General features: G+C 41.0%; 2 protein-coding genes and 1 long non-coding RNA gene across 4 annotated transcripts; 2 read left to right on the forward strand and 1 right to left on the reverse strand.

Annotated features, from left to right (window-relative positions):
- Positions 1-2,182: 2,182 nt before the first annotated feature.
- Positions 2,183-9,927, forward strand: LOC106048985 (ovalbumin-like). The gene is made up of 7 exons (XM_013201120.3): positions 2,183-2,350; positions 2,991-3,041; positions 3,622-3,750; positions 4,572-4,689; positions 5,865-6,007; positions 6,330-6,485; positions 8,106-9,927. The coding sequence occupies exons 1-7, from the start codon at positions 2,183-2,185 to the stop codon at positions 8,499-8,501; spliced, it is 1,161 nt and encodes a 386-aa protein (XP_013056574.1). The 3' UTR covers positions 8,502-9,927.
- Positions 2,320-19,412, reverse strand: LOC125184293 (uncharacterized). Of its 2 annotated transcripts, none has more exons than XR_010829507.1 (4): positions 19,358-19,412; positions 8,256-8,496; positions 6,343-6,493; positions 2,320-3,397 (listed from the first exon to the last, which is right to left on the reverse strand). It is a non-coding gene; the product is annotated as an uncharacterized lncRNA (long non-coding RNA). The 2 variants fall into 2 exon arrangements; XR_007168078.2 differs by lacking the exon at positions 19,358-19,412 and adding an exon at positions 11,567-13,433.
- LOC106048983 (serpin B10-like) lies at positions 19,301-26,970 on the forward strand. Its single transcript, XM_013201117.3, has 8 exons — positions 19,301-19,425; positions 20,488-20,665; positions 21,542-21,655; positions 23,226-23,360; positions 23,762-23,879; positions 24,251-24,393; positions 24,918-25,073; positions 25,945-26,970. The coding sequence occupies exons 2-8, from the start codon at positions 20,498-20,500 to the stop codon at positions 26,347-26,349; spliced, it is 1,239 nt and encodes a 412-aa protein (XP_013056571.2). The 5' UTR covers positions 19,301-19,425; positions 20,488-20,497; the 3' UTR covers positions 26,350-26,970.
- Positions 26,971-27,971: the final 1,001 nt, after the last annotated feature.

Consider the following 27,971-nt stretch of genomic DNA (forward strand, 5'->3'; position numbering starts at 1 on the left):
GTCCTGTTCTCACTTATCTCCTGTCTAGCATGGCTCAGATGCGTGTTGTACATTCAAGAAAGACCAACTGAAATAGAATTCTGTTCTGTTCCTACAACCATAATAACAAGCAGATTAACTAATAATTGCTAATTATGTTTTCCATCACAAAGTTTTTCTCTTTTTTTTGTTGTTGTTGTTTTCATTAACATCCAGGTACCTAGTTGTAACTGAGGCTTAAAGTCCTCTGTCCTACTCAACAGTCCTGATGGATTAGCAGAACTAGCAGGAAACACTTTGTTACACAGAATAAGAAACTAATATTTGCTCTCCCTTCAACCCAGAATGGACCCATTGAAAGTAAATCTGACCCAATTCCATCAAATGATTTTATGGTGTCAAAGGTCAAACTTCTGAAGGGCACCAGCGGGTGGGTCCAAATTCAGACTGTATAAATTCCCCAGGGTGCAGCCAGTCTCTCAACATACAGCTGGAAAGCTGTATTACCTTTGGTGCTGAAGCTCAAACGGTAAGCGCTTCTCTAGGAAAATTTACCTTCCCACTATATTTGCTCTTGCTTGTGCCTAAACTTAAAAAAATAATTATTATTGTCTTATGCTTGGTATCTTTAAGGTCAGAATATTTGCATGATATTCTCTACAAAAACTTCTCACCTGTGTGTATGTATTCTGCTCTGTTTTATTATGTGTAAAAACTATGTGTTGGTTTTCAGGAGATTTCTAAAACAGTTATTCTTTGTGCTTAAAATATGTTTTTATTTCAGAGCACCTTATTGTATTGTTCAGTATCTTTTAAATTTGATGTTTTGCAGTTTGCTTGATCGACTTCCAGTTCAACAGAATGCACAGAGAGCAACACTGTAGCATTCAGTGAATTTTTAGGGTTATTTTAGTGTGAAATTTCTCTAACAGTTTAATTCCTGCAAAATACAGCTGCTGAACTCTACACAAGATCAAAACGTGTAGGTGTATAAACTTATATTCTTACAATAATCTATAAATGTTAATTTGTTTACAGAAAAGAATGTGAGAGAAACATGTGGACGTGTGTGTTAATTCGCATGCATGGTCACTAAAAACCTCGGTGGGGTTTAATATGACAAAGACAAACTTCAGGCTCCAGCATTAAGCACCTATATGAGAAGCTGGATTCTGGAAGACAAATAACTTTAGCAATTTCTATAAATTACAGGAAGAAAACTAGGTTCATGCTGACCTCAAAAGCTGTGCTTTATATAAGCATACTAGCTATACAGGACTTGTACAGCCTGGCACTTCATAGTAGTTAAAGACAGAAACAAATATAAAGATCCTACTGCTTTACACAACTATTCATTTGACAGTGCTGTATTATAGTTGCTAATTTCTCATGTCTGCATTCCTCTTCTGTCTGAATGTCACTAACAAAATTTAACTCCTCAGAAAGGTTATAGTACAGGATATATACATATAGCTTGCTTTTTTCAAGTATGTCTGAAAGCACGATAGGGTGGAATTGAATATTCATATATATGAATTATGTGCATCAGTCTCTCTTCTAGACTTAGACAAATTATATTCCCTATCTATTCTTCCATTACTAAAAGAAGAGTAGAAATGCAAGCCTTTAAAGATCCACTGGCAGTAGGTACAATGGAACAAGTAGATATTTTTCTTCACTTATTTAGTTTTAGAATATAAAAACAGTCAGCGAGCCTCTGCTTTCACATTTATCTGTCCAAACCTACTGAAATTTGCACTTTGAATTTCCAGCTTTGCAAGTCTATCAAACAGGTCATATTTTCTTGTTTTGATCAGAGGAACTCTATCTTTCACTGAATGAAAATATGTACAAACAATTGTTGTTTGACTGCTTTTAAAAGGTAAACAGAAACTATATATGGAACTAAGACTTCTGAGAAAATGTACTGCTAAAAAGGCAACTGAATGCAAATGCAAAAAGAAATAGATTTATGAATACAGTTTCGAACATGCAGGAGAGGTGGGTATGGCAATAGGCATGTTAACAAAGAATGACTTTAAAACTATTTGTTTTTTTTTTATTGAATGGCCTAAAAACTACCGGTACTTTAAAGGGGTGGCTCACTACAGAAAATCCTGCATCGCACTGTGTTTGTATAGCATTCCATCATTACATTGTCACTGTGCTTCTGCTGTTTGCTCTAGACAACACGGATTTCACAATGGGCTCCATCGGTGCAGCAAGCACGGAATTTTGTTTTGATGTCTTCAGGGAGCTGAAAGTCCAGCATGTCAATGAGAACATCTTCTACTCCCCCTTGAGCATCATTTCAGCTCTGGCCATGGTCTACCTAGGTGCAAGAGACAACACCAGGACCCAGATAGATCAGGTGAGACTATGGTTAAGGATGAAAACCTTTGTCCTGCTCAATGGAGCCACAGCACTTAATTATATGATAATGTACCTTGGAACTTGCATAGATCAGAGGCAAAAAAATCTGTAACCAGAATTCTCTAAAGCTGCCATCACCTCCAACTCCCAGAGTGTTAAACAAATGCACTGGCCAGAAATCTTGAAACTGGATTTTAGTTTGAATTTTATCATCGTTAGTAGTAGGATTCTTCAAAAGAACAATGCATTCCAGTGGCTCTTTGCTTAGAACAAGGAAACTAGATAAAATCTGAAGAAAGCCAAAACCCATCTCCAGTCTGCAAAATATATCACATGAGTTTCCTACAGCTCTCACTTCCTTCATAGAGGAAGGTTGAATTGTTACCTGGAAGAAATTTAGTCTTAACAGCATGTAACGGAGCTGATTTCCATATGTCTACTGTGGGAAAAAAAAGAGATTGTCAAAGCAGACAGCAGTATGAACAGATATTCAGAGATGGTACAGATAGATTGACCCTTTTAGTCATACAGCCTCCCAGTTACCCAACAGCTATATTTCAAACATCATGTATTAATCTCAGTTGCATAACCTTTTTTGTTATACCTGTTATTTCAGCTACTATTATTTTCAATTACAGGTTGTTCACTTCGATAAAATCCCAGGATTTGGAGAGAGTATGGAAGCTCAGGTAAAGAAAAAAATTCATCTCCTTCTCTATGTCTAATAGATAAATCTCTAGATAGATGGAGTAGATAGATCTCTCAGTTCCAAGCCCTTTCTGATGAGCATCTAGTGCTCTGCATCCAGCAGTTGGGGGAATTCTTTGTTTGTACGAATCGAGAAAGAAGGGAGTTAACAGGGGATTCAGAACAAACAGAAGATAAAACCCAGGACCAAAATACTGGGCAAATACACAAAATTGTGGATACTTGCATGCTTAGGCCAGGTAGTTGGATGATGGTGGTTAAATGGGTCTGGCTGGGAAAGATGGAAAGCCTACCTGATCTGCTGGAGCTAGATTACTGCAGAGGTCAGTTAAGAGTCCTGCAGAAAGAAGTATGAGAAAATTATGGAAGAAAAACAGCACAAAATTTGTATATAGTAGAAAAGGACTTCACCAGTATAGTTATAAGCAGCAAGACAGATGGAACAAACAACAGTTTTGTAAGCAGAAATATCTGAACTACTTTACACTTGTCATACACTATTCAAAACCTACAAAGTACTAAAACTAGAATAACATCCCTTATCTTTTTATTTGTATTCAGTGTGGCACATCTGTAAGTGTCCATTCTTCACTTAGAGACATACTCACTGAAATCACCAAACCAAGTGACAATTTTTCGCTCAGCTTTGCCAGTAGACTTTATGCTGAAGAGACATACACAATCCTGCCGGTGAGTTGCTCTAAAATCTGATCCGAGACTTTTCCGTGTCAAAGCCCTACTGTTCTGTAATGCTAAAGCACTGTCAGAAGTCTAGGCTCTGCTAAAGAAGTTTTCTTGCATATGGAAGGCAGTATTCATGACTTCTTTTTATCACAGCCCTAAACCTGTACAGTCTTCAGAGAGTATGTACCTAGCCAAAAGGATGTTTGTGCAAAGTACAGTCATGATCCAACTGTGTCATGGTATAAGTAACGTAAAGATAATATCAGTAATATCAGTAAAGATAATTTTTGATGGAAAGAGTTAAATCCAACTATTATCTCAGATTGTAAAACAAACATGGAAATAACTTCAGGTTCTCAAAATATTCCATAGGATGCTTTCAGACCAAAATATCCAGGTTTTCCAATTGAAAGGAACATTTCATTTGGAAAGCAAAGGAAAACATTTTCAAAATAAAAAGTGGGCAAACTGACAACAAGCATACTTCAACTGAAATGAATGAACATTTTTAGATCCAACTCAGTGCTGGAAAACACTTGAAAAATTTGAGCATATACTGTTGCTTGAAGCAGTAAATGCCAAATCTTAGAATGTTTATGGAGTAGAATCATGTCTTATTGCTGTGACTGCTTATTAAGGCTAATCAATAGAGCTACAGCATATTACTGTAGTAAATATACTATAAGGCATAGTACGTAGTAATATATAGTATAGAATAGCATTTTACACTAGTATCTTATTCACATCTGTTAATTTCAGTCGTGCATTTTACATTTGCAAACTGTTTTAAAATTCTGATCTGAAAACTGCATAATCTTCCTTAACAGGAATACTTGCAATGTGTGAAGGAACTGTATAAAGGAGGCTTGGAGTCTATCAGCTTCCAAACAGCTGCAGATCAAGCCAGAGAGCTCATCAATTCCTGGGTTGAAAGTCAAACAAATGGTAAGGGCAAGCAAAATGTCAGCATAGGTATTTTCCCTTCTGCCAACATATTTGAACAGCACAGGAGAGCACTTAAGTCTGGAGAGATAAATACAAAACCTCTCCTTTTGTTCTTGCTGCTGGAAAATAGATCAGTTCTCAGATAAGGAACTATCATCATAAGGAACTATCCAGACACCCCTCTATTAGAGGACTCTCTGTCTGCAGGGGATTTACAGGAATGTAATATTTCCAGTCCTAATGACAAGGACAGCATTAAAACATGCTTTGTACACAGTGACAACTGGTTTCACCCTATACTGAGAATCCTGATTTCCCTCAGCCAGTATGTTTTCCTCCAGGCTTCCCAGAGTTGCTGTGTACTTGTTAAGTAGGGCATGCAGTCAAAAGGCACTTGAGAAATCTTAACAGGTAAAGGCAATGGAAAACCAGAGTTAAGGGATGATAGGGAGGTGTATCATGATTTTGATTTCTGCCCTAATGCTTCTCCATGTGGTTCCTCCATTTTTTTCTAGTCTCTTCCTCACCTCCTTAAAGCATTCCTTTCCCTTCTGCTTGAAACACAGATAAAAGACAGTGAATTCTAACTGAATTCAATCTCTAATATCTCTAATGAGATGAAAACATTGACAACCACGCAACCTCTGGTGTGGTGTCATACTTTGAAGGAGAAAATCAGGCGATGATTAAGTTACTGGTGGAAGAGGACATGAGGCGCTTGCTAAAGCTTGCATGAGGACTGCAGAATAAATAGGAGCAAAATATTAGAAAAAAAAACAGAGTAAAATTATGTTTTCCTCTCCTGTTATATTCTTTATGTAAACATCTCTTTCAACTTTGAAGCAAGTATATTTATGTTTGCTGGTACTGTTTGGGTTGGAGATCATCCTCAGATAAAAGAGGTTTTAGTGGTTCTTCTTATCATAAATTTTACAGATTTAGTCATTTTGTAACACATAAATTTCTGGGTCCTACAGCTCTTATTGTGACTCTTTGCAGAGAGGAAAACAGCTATTGTCAACAGCAGTGAGCAAGTCAACCTTGGAAGTACAAGATTATAGTTGCAGAAAAAAAACAATGTCCTTGTCCCTCTTCCCCACAAATTCTACAACCTGTATTTAACATTGTGATTGTCAATGTATTATACAATTCTTTTTTCCTGTTCATTCTTAAAGGAATCATCAAAAATATCCTTCAGCCAAGCTCTGTGGATTCCCAGACTACAATGGTCCTGGTTAATGCCATTTACTTCAAAGGAATGTGGGAGAAAGCATTTAAGGATGAAGACACTCAAACCATGCCTTTCAGAATGACCGAGGTACATGGGCATGCATCACCTTATAGATGTCATCTAGAATTTGTGAAGAGAGTAGTCACCTTGTTATTCAGACACTACATTAAAATATCTGCTTATTTGTCTACTTCTGTTCTTTGTTAATCACAGGGAATTTTCCTAATGTCTCTCTCTTCACACTATTTCTGAAACTATAAAGCTTCTAAGAAAAAAATTTGAAACACCAACTTTCCTTTGAAAAAGTCCTTCTGGACAAGAGCAATCAGTCATTTTAACCATAACTAGACATTTCCACCCTCTAAGAATAATATTTGTTAAAATTATATTCTCTTTTTTGGTTCTGCAGCAAGAAAGCAAACCTGTGCAGATGATGTACCAGGTTGGTTCATTTAAATTGGCCACAGTGACTTCTGAGAAAGTGAAGATCCTGGAGCTTCCATTTGCCAGTGGAATGATGAGCATGTGCGTGCTGTTGCCTGATGAAGTCTCTGGCCTGGAGCAGGTACGGCCCTAGCAGTTGGGTTCAGAAAATCATAAACACAGTGAAATTTAGCTGTTGCAAAGCCCTTCTCAATAAAGTTATCCTAAAACATTTCACCAGCACAAATTTGAACACTGACAATATGTGATTATTGCTTAGAAGCATACAGTTGTCTCGGTGGGTGCTGCAATAGTTTGTCCTGAGCATGGATTGCTTAAGGAAGTACTTAACAGGGTTAAACGTTGGCCACAGAAGAAATTATTCTCTCAGCTAAGCAACTGTTACTGCAGTGACTTGAGCTCCAGAGGCCTTATCTCCATTACTGCACATTGAGGAGCTTCTCTGGAAGTTCATGTTAGCTTTACTGGTTCTAACGATAGTTTCATTTGGTGGTGCTTGACATGCTTCCTTCATACCCTCATAAATTAACCTATATTAAAAACTGGATATGAAGGACAGTGGAATGGGTAAAGCAATTTCAGAAAATAATAAGTACATAACATACTATTGCTGATATGAACATAATACAGGAATAGGATGTTAACTACAATGCTCCTAATGACAATCTGAATAGAAATGCAGAGTAACAAAGGAGAATTCATTGAAATGTTTGCACACTAACTCATGAATCTAAATTACAAAGATGAAAAGACACAATTTCTATCACTTATGACTGCAGACATGCATACTGAAGATTATGTACAGTTCTAGAAAAAAAAAAGTATGTATATGTAGGAAACAAGCACTGTGCATTTTGACTAGAAATTCTGAAAAAGAAAAGCTTTTATTAAAGAGAATCTGCACATTTAAGAAAAATAATTTGTATAAAGGTGATGAGAGAGAATATATTGAAATGGCATTTCTACAACCTGTCATGGCAAGATCCATGTAAGAGGGATTTGCTAAGTTATCAGGGAAAGAAACATTACTAGGTATAAAGCAATATCAGTAATAATGAAAGAAACCAATTATTCTGGATGCCTATCACTAACAGGGATTCTCACTCCTCTAGTAGTTACCAGTGCAACCAGTCACTATGCTATTTTACACTTTCTTTTTTAAATGGTAAAGATAACTTTGAATCAAGTGATCTTGGACTCGTACAGTGTAGCTAAAATGGAAGGATACTTTACAGCTAAGTTTCTAATTTTCAAAAAGCAAAGTTCTCTTAAAAATATCAGTTCCTAATCTAGTAACAGCTGATTGTTTAGGTATTGTATTGGTTACCATTATCATCTTGTTTACTCAGAGATCTTAAATGTAGAGAGAGCTTAAAACTCAAAAGCACAGAATGATTTTTGGAATATATTTCCTGAGCAAAGAAGATATACAGAGAAGGACCTTAGGTTAAATTTGCAGAGTAGTCATCAAAATTAAAAAAAAAAAAAAAAAGAAAAAAAAAAGAAAAAAAAGGAATTGACAGTGAGTCTATTAACGAAAGAGAAAATGGGACAGAGCAGAGAGTCATACTATGCTTTCCTCTCCTAGATCCATTAATCTTTACATGCCTAAGAAAAGCACCATGCCAAGAGCAGTCAGTTTAAAATACAAAGAACCCCATAATGGTAAATGGTACATGGTACTGCAAAGTACTGTGAAGGAAGTTGTCATCTCATGGATGTCATTCTCGTCTCCTTGCAGCTTGAGACTACAATCAGCTTTGAAAAACTGACAGAATGGACCAGTTCTACTATGATGGAAGAGAGGAGGATGAAAGTGTACCTCCCCCGCATGAAGATGGAGGAGAAATATAACCTCACATCTGTCTTCATGGCCTTGGGAATGACTGACCTGTTCAGCTCATCAGCAAATATGTCTGGCATCTCTTCAACAGTAAGCTTAAAGATGTCTGAGGCTGTCCACGCAGCATGTGTGGAAATCTTTGAAGCAGGCAGAGATGTGGTAGGCTCAGCAGAAGCTGGGATGGATGTTACAAGCGTCTCCGAAGAATTTAGGGCTGACCACCCATTCCTCTTCTTCATCAAGCACAACCCAAGCAACAGCATTCTCTTCTTTGGCAGATGGATTTCCCCTTAAAGAAAAGAAAGTTGAAAGAGTTTCTGCCCCTTACAGCAAGACCCAAAGCACTGTAATACCAAGGGTAAAAAAGAAAGGCATATTTTCTGTCACAGCCATATAAGGAAAAAAAACAAAAAAAAAAACAAAACACACACAACATAAATCTGAGAGAAATTACAATATGAGAACATGCACCCTTTGCCTTTCCTTTATGCATCATGGATAAAGGGTTAAGGGAATGAAAACTGCACCCAAAGAAAGCATAATCATGAACAGAGATGTTCCTGCTGCAAACTAACATTTCAGTAATAGTACTGAATTATCAGAATCATCGCACTGAAAAATACAACCTGATTTACCAGCAGAAGTCCTATGGGGGAAAAAATACAGCCTTCCAATTAAGCCAGGTGTCTGCATGACCAGGCTTTGTGGTGACTCCTCCAGAATTAGTCACTTGAAAGCTCTCGGATTAAACTATCGATTGTCACCAACCATTCCTGTGCTGACAAGGCAATTGCTTTTCCTTTGTGCTCCTGGTGCTGCAGGGCTCTTCCTCACTTTTCTAAGATGCCTTATAGAAATCTTATAATTCACATTTCTCCTTAAACTTTTTTGGCTCAATCATCATGACCAAATATGGCATGTTACTATTCAAATTGTTTTCCTTGTATTCACATGTAATGGGTCTTGTTTATGTACTCTTTTACTACTTTAATCTTAATAAAAACATGTTTAAGCAAACACATCTCATTTGTAGTATTTCAAATGCAGCAAGGGTTTTTACCGGAGAAGGAAGGACCTATGCAGAGGAATAAGCATGGACACACAGGCTGGAAGCAACTCTGTGGAAGTCCTGATAGGTGGTGAGTGGTTGAACAAGAGTCTGTGGGGTGCCCCTGCAGCTATTAAAGCTAACCATGTATGGGGATGCATCAGCTAAAAAAACACAGGGAGGCAAGGAAGCACTGCTTCGCCTTTCTAAGCACGACTTGTGAGACCTTATCTGGAGCACTGTGTCCAGTTTGCTGATGCCTTGCTCTTGGCTGGGGTGATGGGACAGGCCTGGGCTGCCAGGCCCAACCCTGAGCTACCCGAGGAGCTGCCTCAGCTCATATTTGCTCAACAGCTGAGCAAATTCTGTTCACACTGACCAGAACAAATTCAGAAATTGGTGGCTGATGGTAGCAGCCGTCAGTTGTCCCCTCTGCCACCCAAGAGGGCTAGTGTGCAGGAATGAATAGGCTTTGGTGGCACGCGGCCACTGGGCAGCACCAGAGACTCTCAGGCTGGGGAAGAACAGGGCATGGAGCAAATCACTGCCTCAAAGCCACTTCTCCTCCCCTGTGCCTGTACCATGCCTGGAGGCTCTTCTAGAGGAGCTGGGTTTGTCCAAAAAAGCCTCTGCCAACCTCACCTGCTGATGGTACTCCACAGGGACAGGGTGGGAAGGGACCAGTCACAGCTGGAAGGGTCTGGCTTTCAAAGCAGGACCCCATTCTCCTTTCGTTGCTGCTGCTGCAGAATAAAGGGGTGCAAGGACCAAGGACTTTGAGAGGAGATTGACTAACCCATGCTGGAGACCCTTGCACTGACACCTCAGGCCATGGAGGTGGGACACAGCAGTATTGTGGCACGCACACTGGCTATAGAGCCTGATGCTTGTATCAGCAGGTTAAGAACAGCAAAAGAACATGTTTGTAAGATATGGTTTGCTGTGATTGCCTACTAAAATGTTTGAACATTTCCACAGGAAATTCCCTGATTTACTTCTCATTGTTTTCAAGAGACATTTACCAGCTAGAAAATACGTTTAGACCGAGTATTACTTGTGAAAGCACATAACTGTATAGATGAAAAGGTTCAGCAGCTGAGAGAGCGGTAATGAAAATGTGAGAGAAGCAGCCCAGCAGCCCCCAGGGTCATTGCAGCAGGAGGGCAGGAGGTGCTCCAGGCAGGCAGCAGCAGTTCCCCTGCGGCCTGTGGAGAGGCCCCTGGTGGAGCAGGCTGTCCCCCAGCGGCCCATGGGTCCCACATGGAGCAGATCTCCACGCTGCAGCCCGTGGAGGAGCCCCCGGTGGAGCAGGTGGATGTGGCCTGGAGGAGGCTGCGGCCCATGGAGAGCCCCCGCAGGAGCAGGCCCCGGGCCGGAGCTGCAGCCCGTGGAGAGGAGCCCACGCAGGAGCGGGGGTCTGGGGGGAGTGACAATGAAGGAGCAGCAGAGACAGTGTTGTAGACTGACTGCAACCTCCATTCCCCAACACCCTCCACCCACCCCCCAACTGCTCCATGGGAAATAGATAGAAGAATCGAGACTGAAGTTTAGCCTGGAATAAAGGAGGTAGCGTGGGGAGGTGGTTTTTTGCTTGTTTGTTTGTTTTAAAGTTTTTAATTCTCACTGTTCTACTTTGTGATCAGTTGGCAATAAATTCAATTACTCTTCCCCAAGCCAAGCGTGTTTTGTCCATGAAACCATCTTCCAGTCCTCCTCCAGTCCCAAAATAAGAAAGGAAACAGACCTGCAAGGAACTGTCACGGAAGTGCATGAAGAGTGACAGAGGAGGGTTTTGAGGTGTGAAGTTACTGCAAGGATACTATGCTCTTTCCTCACTCCAGTATGAAAAGCATGGCACCAGTACTGGGTGGTCTGTGGTGGTAGGTTGTGTTTTTTTTTTTCAGTTCCACCCCAGAGTATTTTGCTTGTTCTACTTGTTTTAGTTTTCCCCCCATTCCCTCCCTCAAGATAACACATACTTTGGCAGCACCTAGGGGCCATAACTCGCTGTTAGCAAACAGGATCTTGCAAAAGAAAGAAGGTAACATGGTACCACCTTCACTGGTGTATAAATAGTTCAAATATTTTCCCTCACTTTCTTGTAACTTAGTCAATTGCTGGTCAGGAGATAACAAATGGAGAAATTTATTATGAGAGAGATAACGTTGTGTTTACTATTGTCCTGGAGTTTCTGTTGGTCTGTCCATGGAAAGGGAGTACTCAAAATCCTCAGGACACTCAGCTTTTACCAGATTTATTCTAAAGCTGCATTATTTCTAGGCCATTGGAATTCTTATCAATTAAAACATACTTTTTCACGCACAGAAGATGCAAAAAGGTACATCTACTGCCGTATGCAGACAGAGCCAGTCTTGTCTCTTGATTCCTACTGCCTTCTGCCTGCAGAGCAACAGACAATCGTGTTCTTTGTCTTCAGTAGCTACGACCTTAACCAACTGTGCAGTCTGTCCATCTCATACACAGATGAGGAAAAATAGCATGGAATAAGTCCTCTCCTTTGTGCTAACAGAAGGGTACAGCTTTCTCACTCCAACCCCTGTGGTGGGTTTATGTGGCAAGGTTTTGGTAGCAGGGGGCCATAGGGGTGGCTTCTGTGAGAAGGATCTAGAAGCTGCCCCATGTTAGGTAAGGGCCCCACTGCTGACCAGAGCTGAGCCAGTAAGTGATGTTGTTTTGTGCCTCTGTGAGAGCATATTTAAGACAGGGAAAAAAAACGCTGCACCACACAGCAGCTGGGAGAGTGAGAGGAGTGAGGAACAGCCTTGTAGCCACCAAGGTCAGTGAAGAAGGAGGGGGAGAGGTGCTCCAGGCGCCGGAGCAGAAGTCCCCTGCAGCCTGTGGTGAGGACCATGGTGAAGCAGGCTGTCCCCCTGCAGCCCATGGAGTACCACGGTGGAGCAGGGTTCCACGCTGCAGCCCATGGAGGAGATCACGGTGGAGCAGGTGGACCTGCACCGACGGAGGCTGCGGCCTGTGGAAGACCCCTGCCGGAGCAGATTCCGGGCTGGACCTGTAGCCCGTGGAGAGGAGACCACGCAGGAGCTGGTGACCTGGCAGGAGCTGCTGCCCGTGGGGGATCCAGGTTGGAGCAGTTTGCTCCTGAGGGATGGACCCCGTGGTACGGACCCATATCTGGAGCAGTTCTTGAAGAGCTGCTGCCTGTGGGCAGCCCACACCGGATCAGTTCAGCCAGGACTGCATCCCGTGGGAGGTACCCCACAGCACAGGGGACGAGAGTGACCCAGAAGGAGCGGCGGCGAAGAAGTGCTATAGACTGACCATAACCCCCGTTCCCCCGCGCCGCTCGGGGGGAGGAGGTGGAAGAGGGTGGATGGGGGGGAAAGTGCTTTTGGTTTCTTTCCTTTGTTTCTCACTTCTCTAGCTTGTTAGTAATAGGTAATAAATCTTACTATCTCCCTACGCTGAGTCTGTTTTGCCCATCATGATAATTACTGTGCGATCTCCTCGTCCTTATCTCAACCCTTGAGCCCTTTTCATCGTATTTTCTCCCTGTTCCTCTTTGAGGAGGGGGAGTGAGAGAGCGGTTGTGGTGGAGCGATGCCGCCCACCCGAGTAAAACCACCACAACCCCACAAATGCAAACCAGTCAGCACTGCACACCAGAGCCTCTGTCTCTCCCCCGTCTCATGATGTGCAGCTGGATCACTCTCCCTTTTATCCCCAGTATCGCTTTCAGCACAATCACAGAAGGGTCAGACTCACAGCTTTAGGACCCATCATAAGAGGCTTTCACTGTTCTGCCACCACACCCCATATACACATGTAATTTCACACATGCAAAGAGACGCAATGGATTAGTGAGTTGCACAGAGACAAGACCACACCTGTTTGCCTGCCTGCAGTCTGACACCAGTAGGGAGGTAATTCACGTAATGAGTTTCCATAGAGATGACAGAATATGGCCCTAGGGTCCTACTGCTTGTTTCAGTCCTAATTCTTCAAATATATAGGAATGTAAGAAAAATTCCCAGTCAAGTGCTGCATATCTTGAAGGCTGGAGAACCCACAGCCTTGTGTTTCATTTCATTTTAAAGAAAAATCCCAATGTCACTCACATAGAAGTAATGGAAGCCATCTGGCTGGCTTGGCTTTCTCTCATCAAATGAGAGCTGGTCACGGGTGAGGATGAGCCCTGCCAGTTCCTGCATTTTGGTTCTCCTGAAGCCCACAAAGCTCTCACCGTCTTGCCTGACTTTTAACCCCTTTTGAACCAAAGTCTACAGATTATCTCTGTAAACCCTAAACAGTGCTTAGTCACCATGTGAACAACAAATTCTTGGGACAGTTAACAGCACTTAGGAGCAAAGGTCAGATATATGTAGCTGCATGCTACACATTTTTAGTCTTAATAGCATAATTTATACTTTGACTCCATTTTGCTGTCATGTGGATATCAGTGTGCAATCATTTTGTCTGTCCTCCCTTTCCTCCCTATGACACTCTTAAATATCACAGGATAAAGACGTTAATACTACACAGTCTAACTGTCCTGTGAAATGAGCAAACACAATTGCATGGTACTCCTGGGGAAAAAAAATAAAAAATCCCAAACTCATTTTGAGCTTTTATTTTTTCAACTGACACACTTTGCTACTTTTGCTAAATGTTAGCAATAGCAACACAGAAACTGAAATCAATGCAATGAACTTCTAGTAGTGGCACCTTACATATAACAGGAATGTTATCCTGGAAGGGAGCAAGTCCTTACACTGGAAGGCCAACTTAGGTAAAATTCAGAATTTACAGCTCTGGTAAAAGGTCAGTATGGGAGAGAGAGAATAACAAGATGTCAGATTAATACGTCTTCCTGTAAGGAATGCAGAGATATGGAAATTAAAGGTGGCCAAGGAAGACTGGAGAGGGACCATTAAGCTTCACAGGGATGAATGTAAGAGCAGTTCCTCTCTCTTTCTGTCTCTTCTGTCTCATTTCCCATGGGCACAGTTCATTGCTATCCAGTAACTCCCCTTCCCCAAGCTGTTACCTATCCCCATCCTCACCACATCTTCCTTTTTCCTCCTTGTCCTTCAGCAATCTATCTGCTTCTTGGGGCAGTGAAGGAAGCAGGCAGAGCTGAGGCCAAGCCCTGTTTCTAAGAGGATAAAGGCCAGGGAGAGAAATGTTTGGGACTAAGAAATGGAGTGGGAGGAGAGCCTTCCTCCTCCTACTGCTGCCTGGAGGGACCATCTGTCATGCAATAAAGGCCTGTGTTGCTCAACTACAGAGGCCAAGCTGCATCTCAGCTGCATCTGCAGAAGATGGGGTGGGGGCTGATGAACGCCATTCCCCCAGCCACAGAGAACAACTACTTTGCCTCTCCTTGAATGCACTCTGCTAATTTTTCTTAGCCAGATGTTGCCTCTGTAATGCAGAGTCCAAGTTAAACAGGCTTTGTCTATGTTCCCAGACAAGGAATTAGCAACCTCGAAAGGAAGGGATAATAAGAAAGCATTTGAAAATAAAGTCATAGTTCTAGTAAGTGAAGCTAAATCAAGAAGAAAGAAGAGTCTAGAGCAGTTCAAGGGGACAATGCCACTAGTTTTAAACCACACGCTGGGTGTTATGCTTTCGGCTTTGAAAGACATAAAAGACTCAAAATATAGCAGTCCAAAAGACAATGTAGTCACAGAAGTCTGCATATAGCTGAATTCCAACTGGAAAGAGCAGCTGCAAAGAGCTCAGAAATGCTGTGGTAAAGAAGAGTATGTGATCATCAGAATATTTCAAAAGAAAGTCCTCAGTGCAATGCCCTGGAAGTTCTTACTTTTGCAGGACAATAGACAAAGAGATGCATCTCTCACAAAGGCTTGAGGAGCAAAATCAAAACTTTGCATCTCATTTTGTCTGAAATCAGAAAGGAATATGAGATCATCTTGTCTTACTTGGTGTGTATCACATCATTAATTTCTACTCGGTCACTACTACGCAGAGCTTGCTAACTTGAATCATGTAAAAGCACATCAGGTCTCAAGGGACTGAGCTACTTTGTGCAACAGGGAGAGAATGCCAGAGATGAAAAGGGGGAAGGATCTTGCAATGACAAAGGCACTGGTAAGAGATGCCCAAATAATGCTAACAAATTACCATCCAGCTTCCCAAGGTGCCTGTCTTTCTGAGGGGAAAATTCTATTCCCAGACCCATTTTGGGGGTTACTGTGTTTCAGGACAAAGGCTTGTTGCCTTCATATATGTATTTAATCAAGTATTTCACATCAGTCCCAATAGTAGCCTAAAACATGTGAAAATACGAAGCAGGTGTCAAGCAGATCAGTGAACTGCGAAGATTGCCAGCACATTTCCACAAGCGAGTATTTGGGAAATTTCCCTCCTGAAAACTGACTGCCACCAAGCAAGAGCATTTGCAATCAAGTTGAATGAAGAAATAACAAATGTTTAAATGGATTTCTTGAAAAATAACCCTTTCTCTATATCCTGCTCTTGCACATCAGTTCAGGATGAACTCTTGTATTTTGAAGGTGCATTGACTTGGTATTTGTTTTCTTCATCCCACAACATGTACACCTTGCACTATAGCACTGCATCCTGGGAAACTCCCAGCAACACCAAGGAGGAACTGGCTTTCTGATTCAGCAGTTGTGCAGCTGACGTACAGTTACACCCTTTGAGAAATTTCTTCAGAAAAATGACAAGTTTCAGCTAAAGTGCATACAATCCATATGTACATCATTACTCACAATGCAGTATCATGCATTGTGATTGAGAAATTCAGTCTGCTCCTCATATTTTTGATGTTAACTACTACCTGGGTTACATTAAAAATGCTCGCCATCTGAATCATTCAAAGGAGTACTGCACCATTGTATATGTGGAAACAGCATATTTGTTCATTAACTGATAAACTTATCTCTTTTCAGATATAGAGACCAGTCCTTCCTCAGTAGTGTTGCGCTAGTTAACAGAACTGAATTTCTCAGGAAAAACACTGCCTTAATTTATAGCAGTGTCTAAGCCAAAGCACACAGAAGTAATAGAGCACTATGATGAATTGTGCCAGTGCTTAATTCATGTGCCAAATCTCACCACACCTTTGCTTTCTGCAGGTGTGGAGCAAATTGTCTCAGTAATACCTATACAGGAACATCGCCACACCTCTAGCAACTCATAAGGTCTAAATACTGTTAGAATATGTCAGCAAAGATTGCTTGGCAAGGGAAGGCTTGAAAACTTACGTGTAGTGTGTACACAACAGATAGCTATCTACTCTATTTTAAAATAAAGACACATGTTCCCAACCAAAGCTTTATAGGGAAAACAGATACTCTTAGAAAACTATCAGGATGATACAAATTTATCCCACATAAAAATCTTCTAGAACATAAACCAAAATCTGGGGCAACCGTTCTAGGTGAAACATAGAGGTATTCTTATATTTTAGTTGACAAGGTTAGGAAAAGCTCGTGCTGCACCCTCAATGACATTATGACAGAGGGGCCTCCTTAGCACAGGGGAGTTTAAGCACCCCATCATCCAGCACCCTTACCATCTCCTCAGTGTCTGCGCCCCTGTCCTCGTTATAGTTTTGGTCCCTGTCAATAAGAGGGCTGTTATGAAAATAAAAGTCAAAATTTTAATTTTAAATCACACAGAGGTTAAAGAAATCAGACCTCCAACAGGATTCCAATATTCTCAGATTTCAGAACTCTTCTTTTCCCCATGCTTCTCACCTCCTGAAATCCTTAGAAAGGTTTGGGGACATTTAAAATTATTTCATGTTTAAAACCTACTGGCCTGCTCTGCCTGAGACAGAAATGTGGGTAGACTGCTTTGCTGTCTGAACCTGAAATTATTCCCTCCCAAGTAAATAAACAGTGCTTTTGCTGGTAAAAAAAAAAAATATTAGATGCCAAGGAAATTGAATAGCTTTCCTTCCAAAAATTTTTCTTTTGAAATATAGAACACCTATGGTCTGAACTAAATCAGATTTTTAAGAACTATGAAGAGTTGGTAGCTAAAATAACCTACTGATTAACATGAAAACCAGTCATGGCAAGTTGTATCCTAAAATTCCATGAAAACAGAAGCTACCAAATCTTTCTCTCAGGACCCTCAAGAGCCTTTAGAGTAGTTTATAAATGTTCTATATATAGACAGCAAGAATTTCACCTACTCCTGAGCCCAGGTGCCAATGAACAGAACAACACTGTGTAAGAAAGAAGTCACATTGACTTGTGCTAAGTTACACTTAAACTGGAGGAAAACAAAATGCCTTTATGCAGCTGAGAACTGGCCAGGGCACTGATGTCTTGACCAAGTGGAAACATGAATGACCACAGTGAGTGAGCCTACTGGTTTACTTCCCACAGGAAGGATGCTACCAGCACAAATATAAAACTTTGAGTGTGCTCGTGTGTTGACTTAATATAGAGTGGGAGAACTGCTGCTACTGAGTCAGCCGCAGCACCACCCATTGAGACACGTGCCCTCTGGTGTCCCTCATTCAGTCCAATCCAGCATTTCTGCACATACAGAACACCTCAGCCGCCTCCTGTAACACAGCGAGCAGTGTTACAAGTTAAATTCATCCCTGCTTTAAAACCAGAAAATCCTAGGACTTGCTCCAAGGGATGAAGTTGATCCAGTGTATCTATCATTTGTTCAACAACATGGCTAAATTTGCAAGGATGACTCAAATCATTTAGGCTTTGGAAATCACTTAAAGCCAATATAAACAAATTACAACTTTCCCAAGCGCAATGGAAGCAATTAATTCTGCAGTGAACACCTTTCCTGTTCTCTGGAAAACTTAACAGATGCATCTAATTATAACCCACACTGAAACACATTGTTTTTATGTAGCTACAATTTCAAAAACACCCGAGGGGCAGGAAAACACCATCCTATTAAAGTTATGTGGCTGCTCACGAGTAGGAAAACAATGTTAGCAAAACTTTCAGTTCCCAAGGCATATTGATGCAGACGGTTCACCACTGGCAAGGTGTCCTTTGCAGCAGCAACATCTTGTGCCCCACACCAAATTTTGCAAGCACTCCCACATCTTGTTCCTCAGCACAGGAGACTCTGTGCCAGCTGATGGACAGGAGGGCAGAATAAAGGTCTCAGAAGGCAGTTTATGCTGAGGGGATAGACCTTGGGACTGAGTCTTGCTCAGTGTCGAGGAGGAAGCCCTGGAAATACAACCAGCTCCTGTCTTTGTATTCAAGGTGATAGTATCAACAGAACAGGGAGATAAAAAATAAAATAAAGGCAAAGCTAGGATTACACAGAATTTTTCAGTCAGAAGTGAGAGTGGAGACGGACAAGACAACAAAAATAGGGACAACATGACTGCGAGGAGAATCAGGGAAGGAGATGTTTTAGTAGCCAAGGTGAGAAGACAGAGTACCTGACAGAATATAATTTTTCTGGAACAGAAAATAAGGAATACATCCTGAGGTGCTATATAGGTGAAACAGCAGCTTTCAGATTAGAGCAGGGAAACTGAGACAGGAGAAAAGAGAAGTCTAATCTAAAACCCACATCATGTTCTAGTGACATTGCCAGTGATAAGAAAAGCAAGGGTCTGATGCTTGTTTCTCAACCTTCACTGTCTCACAGTGAAAATATTTCCCTGGTTGTACAATTTTATAATTCTCCAAGGTTAACAAAATTCATTTTGCTAAAATAAAAACCCACCAGAAGTGACAAATACTTTATCAGTAGGAAACGGACAATAGAAAAACCTCACAAATATGATGTCACTGTCTGTTCCTCAGAATTTTTTTCTATTAGAGGAATCATAAAAGTAGGTCAGCTACTGATTATTTTTTTTATCCTCAAAATGGCAAAAGAACCATCACTACTTGAAACAACATTTCAAGTTGCTACTAGCCTGTTGCCACAAAAATGTTTATAGAAGTATTTCTGCAGTCAGTTTTGTAAGGTCTTTCTGTGGTATCATTCTCACCATCACTTCACATCCTACTCTGAGATGATTCAGTCCTTCCATAGGGATGTGGCCTTCAGGGCAAAATAAATTGCATACTTATGAGTCATAAGAACCTTTGCAGAACTGGCCAGACAGAGTATAAATTCAGCCTACCCTTCGTGTGAACTGCAGAAACCTTGGAGACACCCAGAGCAGCAGTCTTCCTCCCTGCACAAAACAAGGTAACTGTCATTATTTCTAGAGATTATTTATTTCATATGCTCTTGGATGATGTTAATTTGTTGACAAATGCATAGAGAAAAGGCAACAGGGATCTGAATGGGAAACAACAAATGCTTGGGAAAATATTTTACTAAGATGGGAGAAGTATGGTCTAGGAGGGGCAAGTCTTAGAAATATACAGGAAGAGCAATTTATTCTACATAGTTCTGTAATTTCTAGAGCTTACTGGCTAGCATATATGTCATAGCAAGGTGAGAAATATTGTGTTTGCTTAAATTGGCTAACTTGTACCTGTGCTCTTCAGTTCTCATGTACGTGAGGACAGCTCCTGGTTTGCAAACTGCTGAGATCAAGAACAATTTAATCTATGGTCATCCTATACCAACCAGAATAGCTCCTAGTCCATGCCTTGGTCTCTCAGCTACGACCACAATGCAAACAGTAAATAGCAGCACATGTGGTCTACTGATTAAGGAGACGTCATGCTGAAGATTGGGAAGTTAGGATCTGAACTAGCACCATAAGACAGAGTTTCAGGAAATTATTGAAAGTCAAAAGGGAATTTAGATTCTTACCATGCAGAAGTTGGGGTGGTGCAACAGTGTAACCATCCTGATTCGATGAGTTTTCATTTGTTCCTCCTGATTGTGTTTTGCATGGATATTTGTCTCTCCACGTGAACTTCTGGTGAATGAAGGAGTGTTCATACACTATGAATAACAAAGTTGGCAGAAACGAATAGTGTAGCAGTACTGACAAGCCAGCACACTTTCACTCAGTTCCCTGAGGTCATAGGAGAGCTGAAGAAAATACCTGGCACAGTCCAGATTTTGCCTTTGGTCTAATTTGCATACACTACCAGTGAGTCTCAGTCATGCAGAGGATTACTGTGCTGTACTAGCAATCTTATAAAGGACACAAGTTCTGAAAATACTTTTAGAAAGCCTTCAAATCATGAAAAAATAAAAATATAAAGAAAAAAAAGTGAAAAGAAACCTGTAGATACATAGCAGTCACAATTAATGCTTAGCTAATTGCATCTTTTCTCCCTTTCTGTGCAGGTTCAGAATAATGGAAGCTTTAAATAAAGCAAACACAAATTTTGCGCTTGACTTTTTCAAATATCAGTGTCAAGAAGATGGCAACAAGAATATTTTATTTGCCCCTTTGAGTATTTCATCTGTCCTGGCTACCGTGTATTTGGGAGCAAAAGGTAACACTGCAGATCAGATGGCAAAGGTGAGTCTGGGCCCCAAAAGGTCTGAGAGGGTTGATCTCTTGGAATAACATCCTCTATGCCAGAAATTTACTATGATAGCTCATAGAAAACCATAAGCAGAAAACAAAAAACAAAACTCTCCATGTATGCCAGTACCTGTCTTGCCCCTGTTGTCCACTGCAGTGAATAGATCATTCCTCCACTTGTGCAGGTCAAAAGATAGAGCCTACTGTAGCTTCTGCAAACAGAGGCCCCCAACAAATGGGAGCCGGTGAGTTTGCAACTGCTAAGGCAAAAGAAGTTGTCCCACCTGCTAAGGCAGCAGTCTAACTACTGAGCTACAGGACAAAAGAGGGGCAGCATGGTTTCAAAGAAAGGAGAGATCTCCCGTTAGGAAGCAGGGAAAACAAAACAAAAAGGCATGGATCTTCTGAGAAGTGCTCCAAGTTTAGATGTACCCCTTTGCAGCTTGAGTAAGGTGCACGTGCCCAGAGCAAGGTACTCAGGGCATGAATCTGCCCCCAGCGTTTTCCTGCTTTCTGACATGTAGCAGCTCTCCGTTTAGACTTCTGCTTTGGTAGTCCCCATCTGGAGATAACTGGCTCTTCCCAGTCATTGTCTTGTCAGCCCAGGGGCTAACTCAAAGCAGGCAAATTCCTCTAGAAATGCCAGGCACATGAAAGTTTTGCCCTGCAACCCTCATCTTAGTGTGCTCAAGCCATTTTGAAAGCATGGGCCCCAAAGCCTAACCAAGTTCCATATTCAGTCAGGACTGGATGCAAGAGTAAAATCTGAATTTGGTTCTTTTCATCACCAGTCCTATGACATCACTGAAAGATTTTACTGAAACAGCAAATTTTCTGTTGTTACATTTATTATTGTGATTTCCACTATAGGTACTTCACTTTAATGAAGCTGAAGGAGCCAGAAATGTCACCACAACCATAAGAATGCAAGTCTTTTCCAGAACAGAAGAGCATCTGTCAAATCGACGTGCCTGTTTCCAGAAGGTATCTCACCAAATCTAGCTATCGTGCTATGGGCATTGTAACATTTTCTCTTGCTTTTGTTTTCCCTCCATGTTTGCATTTGCATGTGTTTGCCTTCCTCAAATGCATAGTACACAATTAATTGGTACAGCATCCTATGGTACCTCCATCTAATGCAATACTTACGACATACTTCCCATTTTTAGGTAGAATTGCAAAATCTAACCTCAAATTTGCAAAATTTAAAATCTAATGTGGCTGTTCCCTGTCAATGGATCTCTTGATCTTTTTGAAAAGGCATGGTCCCTGTCTGAGAGAACAAATCACAGTAACAAAGCTACTCTCCCACACATTTGATTGCAGCATCAACACAACAACAACAGAAAAGAATTAATTTTTACAGGCTACCTATGCTTGATACATTTCAGAAATTAGTCTCCATTTCATTCAATAAGTTAGCATAATAAATTGGCATATTGGAATTTCCCAGCGTAGACCAATAGATGCTTGCCATAAATCTTAGAGAAATGGAAATTGGCATATTCCTGAGACATTTCTTTGACACAATAGCAGGCATCTTTTATCAAATTAGCTATAATTTAGGAAAATGGAAAAATCTGGAAATCAAACATAATTCCTCTGAGTCAGTAAAAGCAGTTTTTCCTCACTGACAATTCAGCCACGGTGGCCTAAAGTTCTCCCTGCTATTTCCAGTCATCCTTATTCTTCATGGAGTGAACAATTTCCCCGAAGTCTGCCCACAAAACCCTAGCGGCAGTGAGTTTTGATGAATGGGAACTTGAATCTGCATCCCACACTCAAATCCCACAGTGGGAAGACTTATTCTGGGGCCTACGTCAACAACCCATTTATTCTACATGAACAGGAGAGGGAGGGATTGTTCCTCATGATTAATGCCCATCCAAACTGTAAAAATTAGGGAGCACTGGGGGCAGGGCAAAGGGACCGTTCTAACAGCTTAGAAATTTAAATGTCTGTTCATGCCTCTTACTCTGATGTAATGACAAGATGAATGCAGTACAGACCCAGAGGTTTAGTTTACTAATTCACAGCTTGATTTCCTTGAGGTGGTTTGAGAGTTTGGGTCCACAATCATTTCATCCTGTTACTTCAATATAAACAATTTACCAGGATTGCTACATCAAAGAATTTACAAAATATTAACATTTAGAGCAAGGTTCAGAAAAGTAGGGCAAACTTTCCATGCAACTCGACTTTCATAAAACTTATCAGGAGTCACACAGCCAAATCTGCGTGCATAGTTTAGCAATTACATTCTGTCTCTCACTCTCTGGATATACTTAGTTTTGCAACCTCCATTTAGAAACCCTTAAATGTTTTACATAGTTCAGGTTCTTACCACTTGCATTCCAGGGCTCTTACAGAGCCTATAGTGTACCTGAAACGTTTAGCAATTTCAAATGATTCTTTTGATAGCTGTTCAATTTAGTACATCTTTTGCATTGCAGTACAAGCAATACTTTACAATGAGCTGCATGAGGAGAGAAATTAGAAATCTGAACAGCTCTACAGAACAAATGAATAACATTTTTTTTTCCTTCTCTTGAAGACAGAAATTGGCAAATCAGGCAATATCCACACTGGGTTTAAAGCACTCAACTTGGAAATCAACAAACCCACTAAAAATTACCTGCTTAGAAGTGTCAACCAGTTATATGGAGAAAAATCACTGCCTTTCAGTAAGGTATGTAGACCATTTATTCATAATATGAAGTGCTAATCAACCTTTATGATCTATCTATAACAACAAACCATAAATGATATAATTTAAAATATTTTCATTACCTCTGCAAATTGTGTTATTATCGGTAACGTACATACTTCCTGTGAGGCTCTTCCTGAGACTTCAGACACTATAATTTTACTTTTATGGGATGTGTATCTAATTTCAATATGATTCACAGATGTGGTTAGGTGAAAACATTTAAATTGCATATTTCCACTAAAAAGAATAATTCATTCTTTTGACAAAATGCTGTGCTTGTAGCCTATGTCATTTTATGGTGTTTTCGCTTGGCTAGTTATTTATTGGCATTCACACAGACATCTGTCTTATGTTTGTTGCCTGCCACTCTTGCAATGCAGGAATACTTACAGTTAGCCAAGAAATACTACAATGCAGAGCCACAGGCAGTTGACTTTGTGGGAGCAGCAAACGAAATCAGAAGAGAGATCAATTCCAGGGTCGAAGAGCAGACTGAAGGTAAGCTCCAGCCTCTCCTCTCCCAGTCCTAAAGGAGGCAATTTCACTATTGAACAATGTCTCTATGCAAGGGGCCCAAGGCAGGTAAACAACTAATCTCAGAAAGGTAAATCAGATCACTACTTTCCCTAAAGTAGTCATCTGCTGGCAAGCCCTTACTAAAATTCTTCCTCTATCTGAAAGGGAGAGGAACATGGCTTACTCTTCTTTGTAAATCATGGTTACCATGTATTTATGAATAATCTCAAGCTAAAAGCATGCCATATCAGCAATTATAACTTCCCTGCCTTACATCTGCAGAAACTGTTCCAACGTTTACTCTGAAACAGTAAAGCTGCACAAATGTGTAAATGTCCTTTGGTTTTCTCTAGGTAAAATTCAAAATCTGCTGCCTCCTGGATCCATAGATTCACTCACCAGGCTAGTCCTGGTAAATGCACTTTACTTCAAAGGAACTTGGGCAACAAAGTTTGAAGCTGAAGCTACCAGGCAAAGGCCTTTCAGAATAAACACGGTATGGGAATATAATGCCTTATATACTAGACCGCATGTAGAAAAAACAATGGAAAAGATGGAGGAAATAATTTCCTGTCATTTTTTAAATCCACAGAGCATTAAAATTAATTCATTTAAATCATATGGTATATTTTCCTTACTACATCTTCAGTACAAAGACTGCACACACATACTAGCACCAGAAGCACAAGTATAATTGTCAGAAGCTGACTTGAAACAAACTTCCATTCTCCTCTTAAGGCAGGAAAAACAAGGCGAACAAAACTGTACAAACTAGTTCTATATATTTTCAACTATACAATAAATCAGAGTGGAACACAGCTTCCTATGAATATGCGTCATCCTAGACAGCTCTGGTAGCCTGCTTAGCCTCCAAGCACCTCCCCAGAAGACCAGAAGCTGTCCGTAGATCCTGTGTCCCACCTCTAAGAGCCACAAGGATGTACCTCCACTGTGCTATTTCAACTTAGTGCTTTACTGTTCAGAGTACAAATTTCAAGCATTTCATCTGATTTGTTGCAGCATGCAACTAAACCAGTGCCAATGATGTTCCTGAGTGATAAATTTAATTGGACCTACATAGAATCAGTCCAGACTGATGTTGTTGAGCTTCCATATGTCAATAATGACCTCAGCATGTTTATCCTCCTACCGCGTGACATCGCCGGCCTACAAAAGGTAAGCGGCAACAGAGAACTCAAATCATGTGAGAAACAAGAATGCCATTATTTACTTATTTTATGCACGTCCAAGGTAAAAGATTGGGCTGCAATCTTATTTCTAAGAAGGAGGGCACTGATCAGACTCAAGGAAAAGCAAACCCCAAACTTGGCCCAACACTGTGAAACTGAACCTCTTGGAGATCTTTTTAGCTGTTGGCAGGGGGCATTTCTGTGATTCCTAATGTTGCTCATTGCCTTTGGAAAGAGGCAGCCCAAACCCAGCAAGACTGGCTCTAATTCCAGCTGAAGAACAATGAGGACAGAAAGCCAGCCCTGCTGAGATTCACTGTCTGTTCCAATTCAGATAGATGTGATATCATTCAAAAAGAAAAGCACAAACTGAACAGCCTCCACTACTTTTCACGATGTCCAGAGCTAATATATATATACACTGCCACCTTCTGTAAAGACACTGATCCTGCCTCCAGAGAGTAAACTCTTACTAAATTTTCATTTATGTTAGTGAGTGTTCATAGAGGAGAAAAAAATGTTTTCAGTAAATTCTAAGCTGTACAAAAGACAGAAATGTGAGCTGCAAATCAACCAGGCTATTGTTACTTAACACTGTTGTTGTTTTACAAATATTTAACCCTGCTATGTCACCTGATGATTACTGAGAACTGTTCAAATATTGCATTGACCTACTGTAAAGCAATATACTCTCTTCTAGTACAAAAGATCTTACAGTTGGTATTTCACTGCTGTTTTTTTGTATTCTTGTAACAGCTTGAAAAGCTCTCAGTTTAAGAAAAAAGAAGAAATAATCTTTAGGGCCCAGGTTTTTGAACGCTGTCTAATTTTCTGATTCTCTTCTTAACTAACTGCAGCTAATAAGAGAATTGACTTTTGAAAACTTGTCTGCATGGACAAGCCCAGAATTAATGGAGAAAATTAAAGTGGAGCTGTATCTGCCCAGGTTCACGGTAGAAGAGAAATATAACCTCAAATCTGCTTTGAGCAAGATGGGGATACAAGATGCCTTCACTGAAGGTCAAGCTGATTTCACAGGAATGTCAGAGAATGACGATCTGGTTTTGTCACAAGTTTTTCACAAGTGTCATCTGGAAGTCAATGAAGAAGGTACAGAGGCAGCAGCTGCCAGTTCAGCAGCTCTGACATCACGAAGCCTTGGTGCTGCTGTTATTTTTGTAGCAGATCACCCTTTCCTTTTCTTTATCAGACACAACAGCACCAAGTGCATCCTCTTCTTGGGAAGGTTCTGCTCCCCATAAAAAATTGACTGTTACTAAACACGCCCTTGCAACAACAATAACGAACACAATACACACCATGAAGAACTTCTCCATAGTCTGTGCACTTTACCATTTTCCTGTACTGTTGACAATCTCTGTTAGAAGAGAGCACATTAAAAATAACTTGAATTCAAGCCTCTGGCTCACTTTCCTGGACAAAGAACCCCAAAACTGTAGAACAGCACTCTAAGCACCAAACTGTGGCAGAACAACATTGATTCCAAACCAGAACTGTCACTATGCACAACAGACTAGGTTGATCTAAAAGAGTACTTCCCAACACACTTGCTTTGCACATAAGAAGAAAAGAAATGGGAAAAACTCCTTCCTGCAGAAAGCTGCTACATCTCTGCTAAGCTAGCTGTTCCAGGAGGGCCACCTCAACCAGAGCCTGCTCAGTTTTATAACAACTTCACAGCCTGGCACTGCTGGTAATGAAATAAACCTGCAAATTCCTCTGTGTTCCTGATACTGGTGATTTGTTCTTGCATGCAAAGGGGCTAACACATGTACGTTCTAATTTTTGCCCTACATCAATTGGCAAATACTGAAACAACAACACAGAACTGGAGGAAAATAAAACACGTGCCTTGAACCCCTCTCCTTTGTCATAACCTTTCCTTCATTCAGCGGTTGCCAGCCCAACACTGCTTTACTTTACTTTCCCTTCGGCACTTATTTCACTGTTTGCAAGCAAGATCAAACTGGAGAATCAAGTCTGTAATGCTAACTCTCTAAGCACCTTTCGGAAGATTACTTGCAAATCCCCCTCTACATGTTCACTGTTGTCATAGCTCTTTCTCCTAAAAAGGAGAGCATCCTAATCAGTCTTGCACATTTGTAGAGGATGCTCCTAGCTCTCTGAATTTAGAACAGAGAGGAAAGGACTGGGTCTCTTTACAGCACTTGCACATACCAACAGCATCTCACTAGAAACATCCCTTCCTGGGAAGGCAGGACCCCATTTTCCTGGCAGAGATGAGGCTGCTGGCTGTCAGCGAGTCCCTTCTGTTTTCTTCCATGTGACCAACTGCTGCCAGGCTCCCCTCTGGCTCTGCTTCACAAATGGGAAGGAGCACAGGGACAGCATTGTAAAGCAAGTGCTTTATTCCATCCCCATCCAGCCTCACAAGTGCTGCCTTCTGTCTCAGCTGTGAGACATGTCACAGGATCTCTGTATGTCATTTCTGACATGTTGTGCTTCACCTAATGGAATGGCTTCATGTCTCCATGAACAAGCCTCTCAAGCACTTTCTGGTGTTCCTCGGGAACATATAAAAGTCATGTTTGGGAGGCCAAGGAGAAACAAAACATTGACAACATGCATCCAAACTCAGGCACAGGCCTTTAAAGTCATTAGAAATATCAGTCACCTTTTCTATTTTAGGCATGGTTGTAAAGACAACAGAGTTAGTGTCCTCTTGGCGGTGCTGGATCCTTACCAAGGGCAAATGGCAACAAAACTTGGAGGGTGAGTTGCATGCTGAGGAACAACATTTTCCCCTGATGAGCAGCACAGCACTGGAGCAGGTTGCCCAGGAAAGCTGGGGAAACTCCACCCTTGGAAGGACTGTGGGTGACCTTATCTACTGATGGGTCTG

The sequence above is a fragment of the Anser cygnoides genome, chromosome 2 (assembly GCF_040182565.1).
Source record: "Anser cygnoides isolate HZ-2024a breed goose chromosome 2, Taihu_goose_T2T_genome, whole genome shotgun sequence".
Lineage (NCBI taxonomy): Eukaryota > Metazoa > Chordata > Aves > Anseriformes > Anatidae > Anser > Anser cygnoides.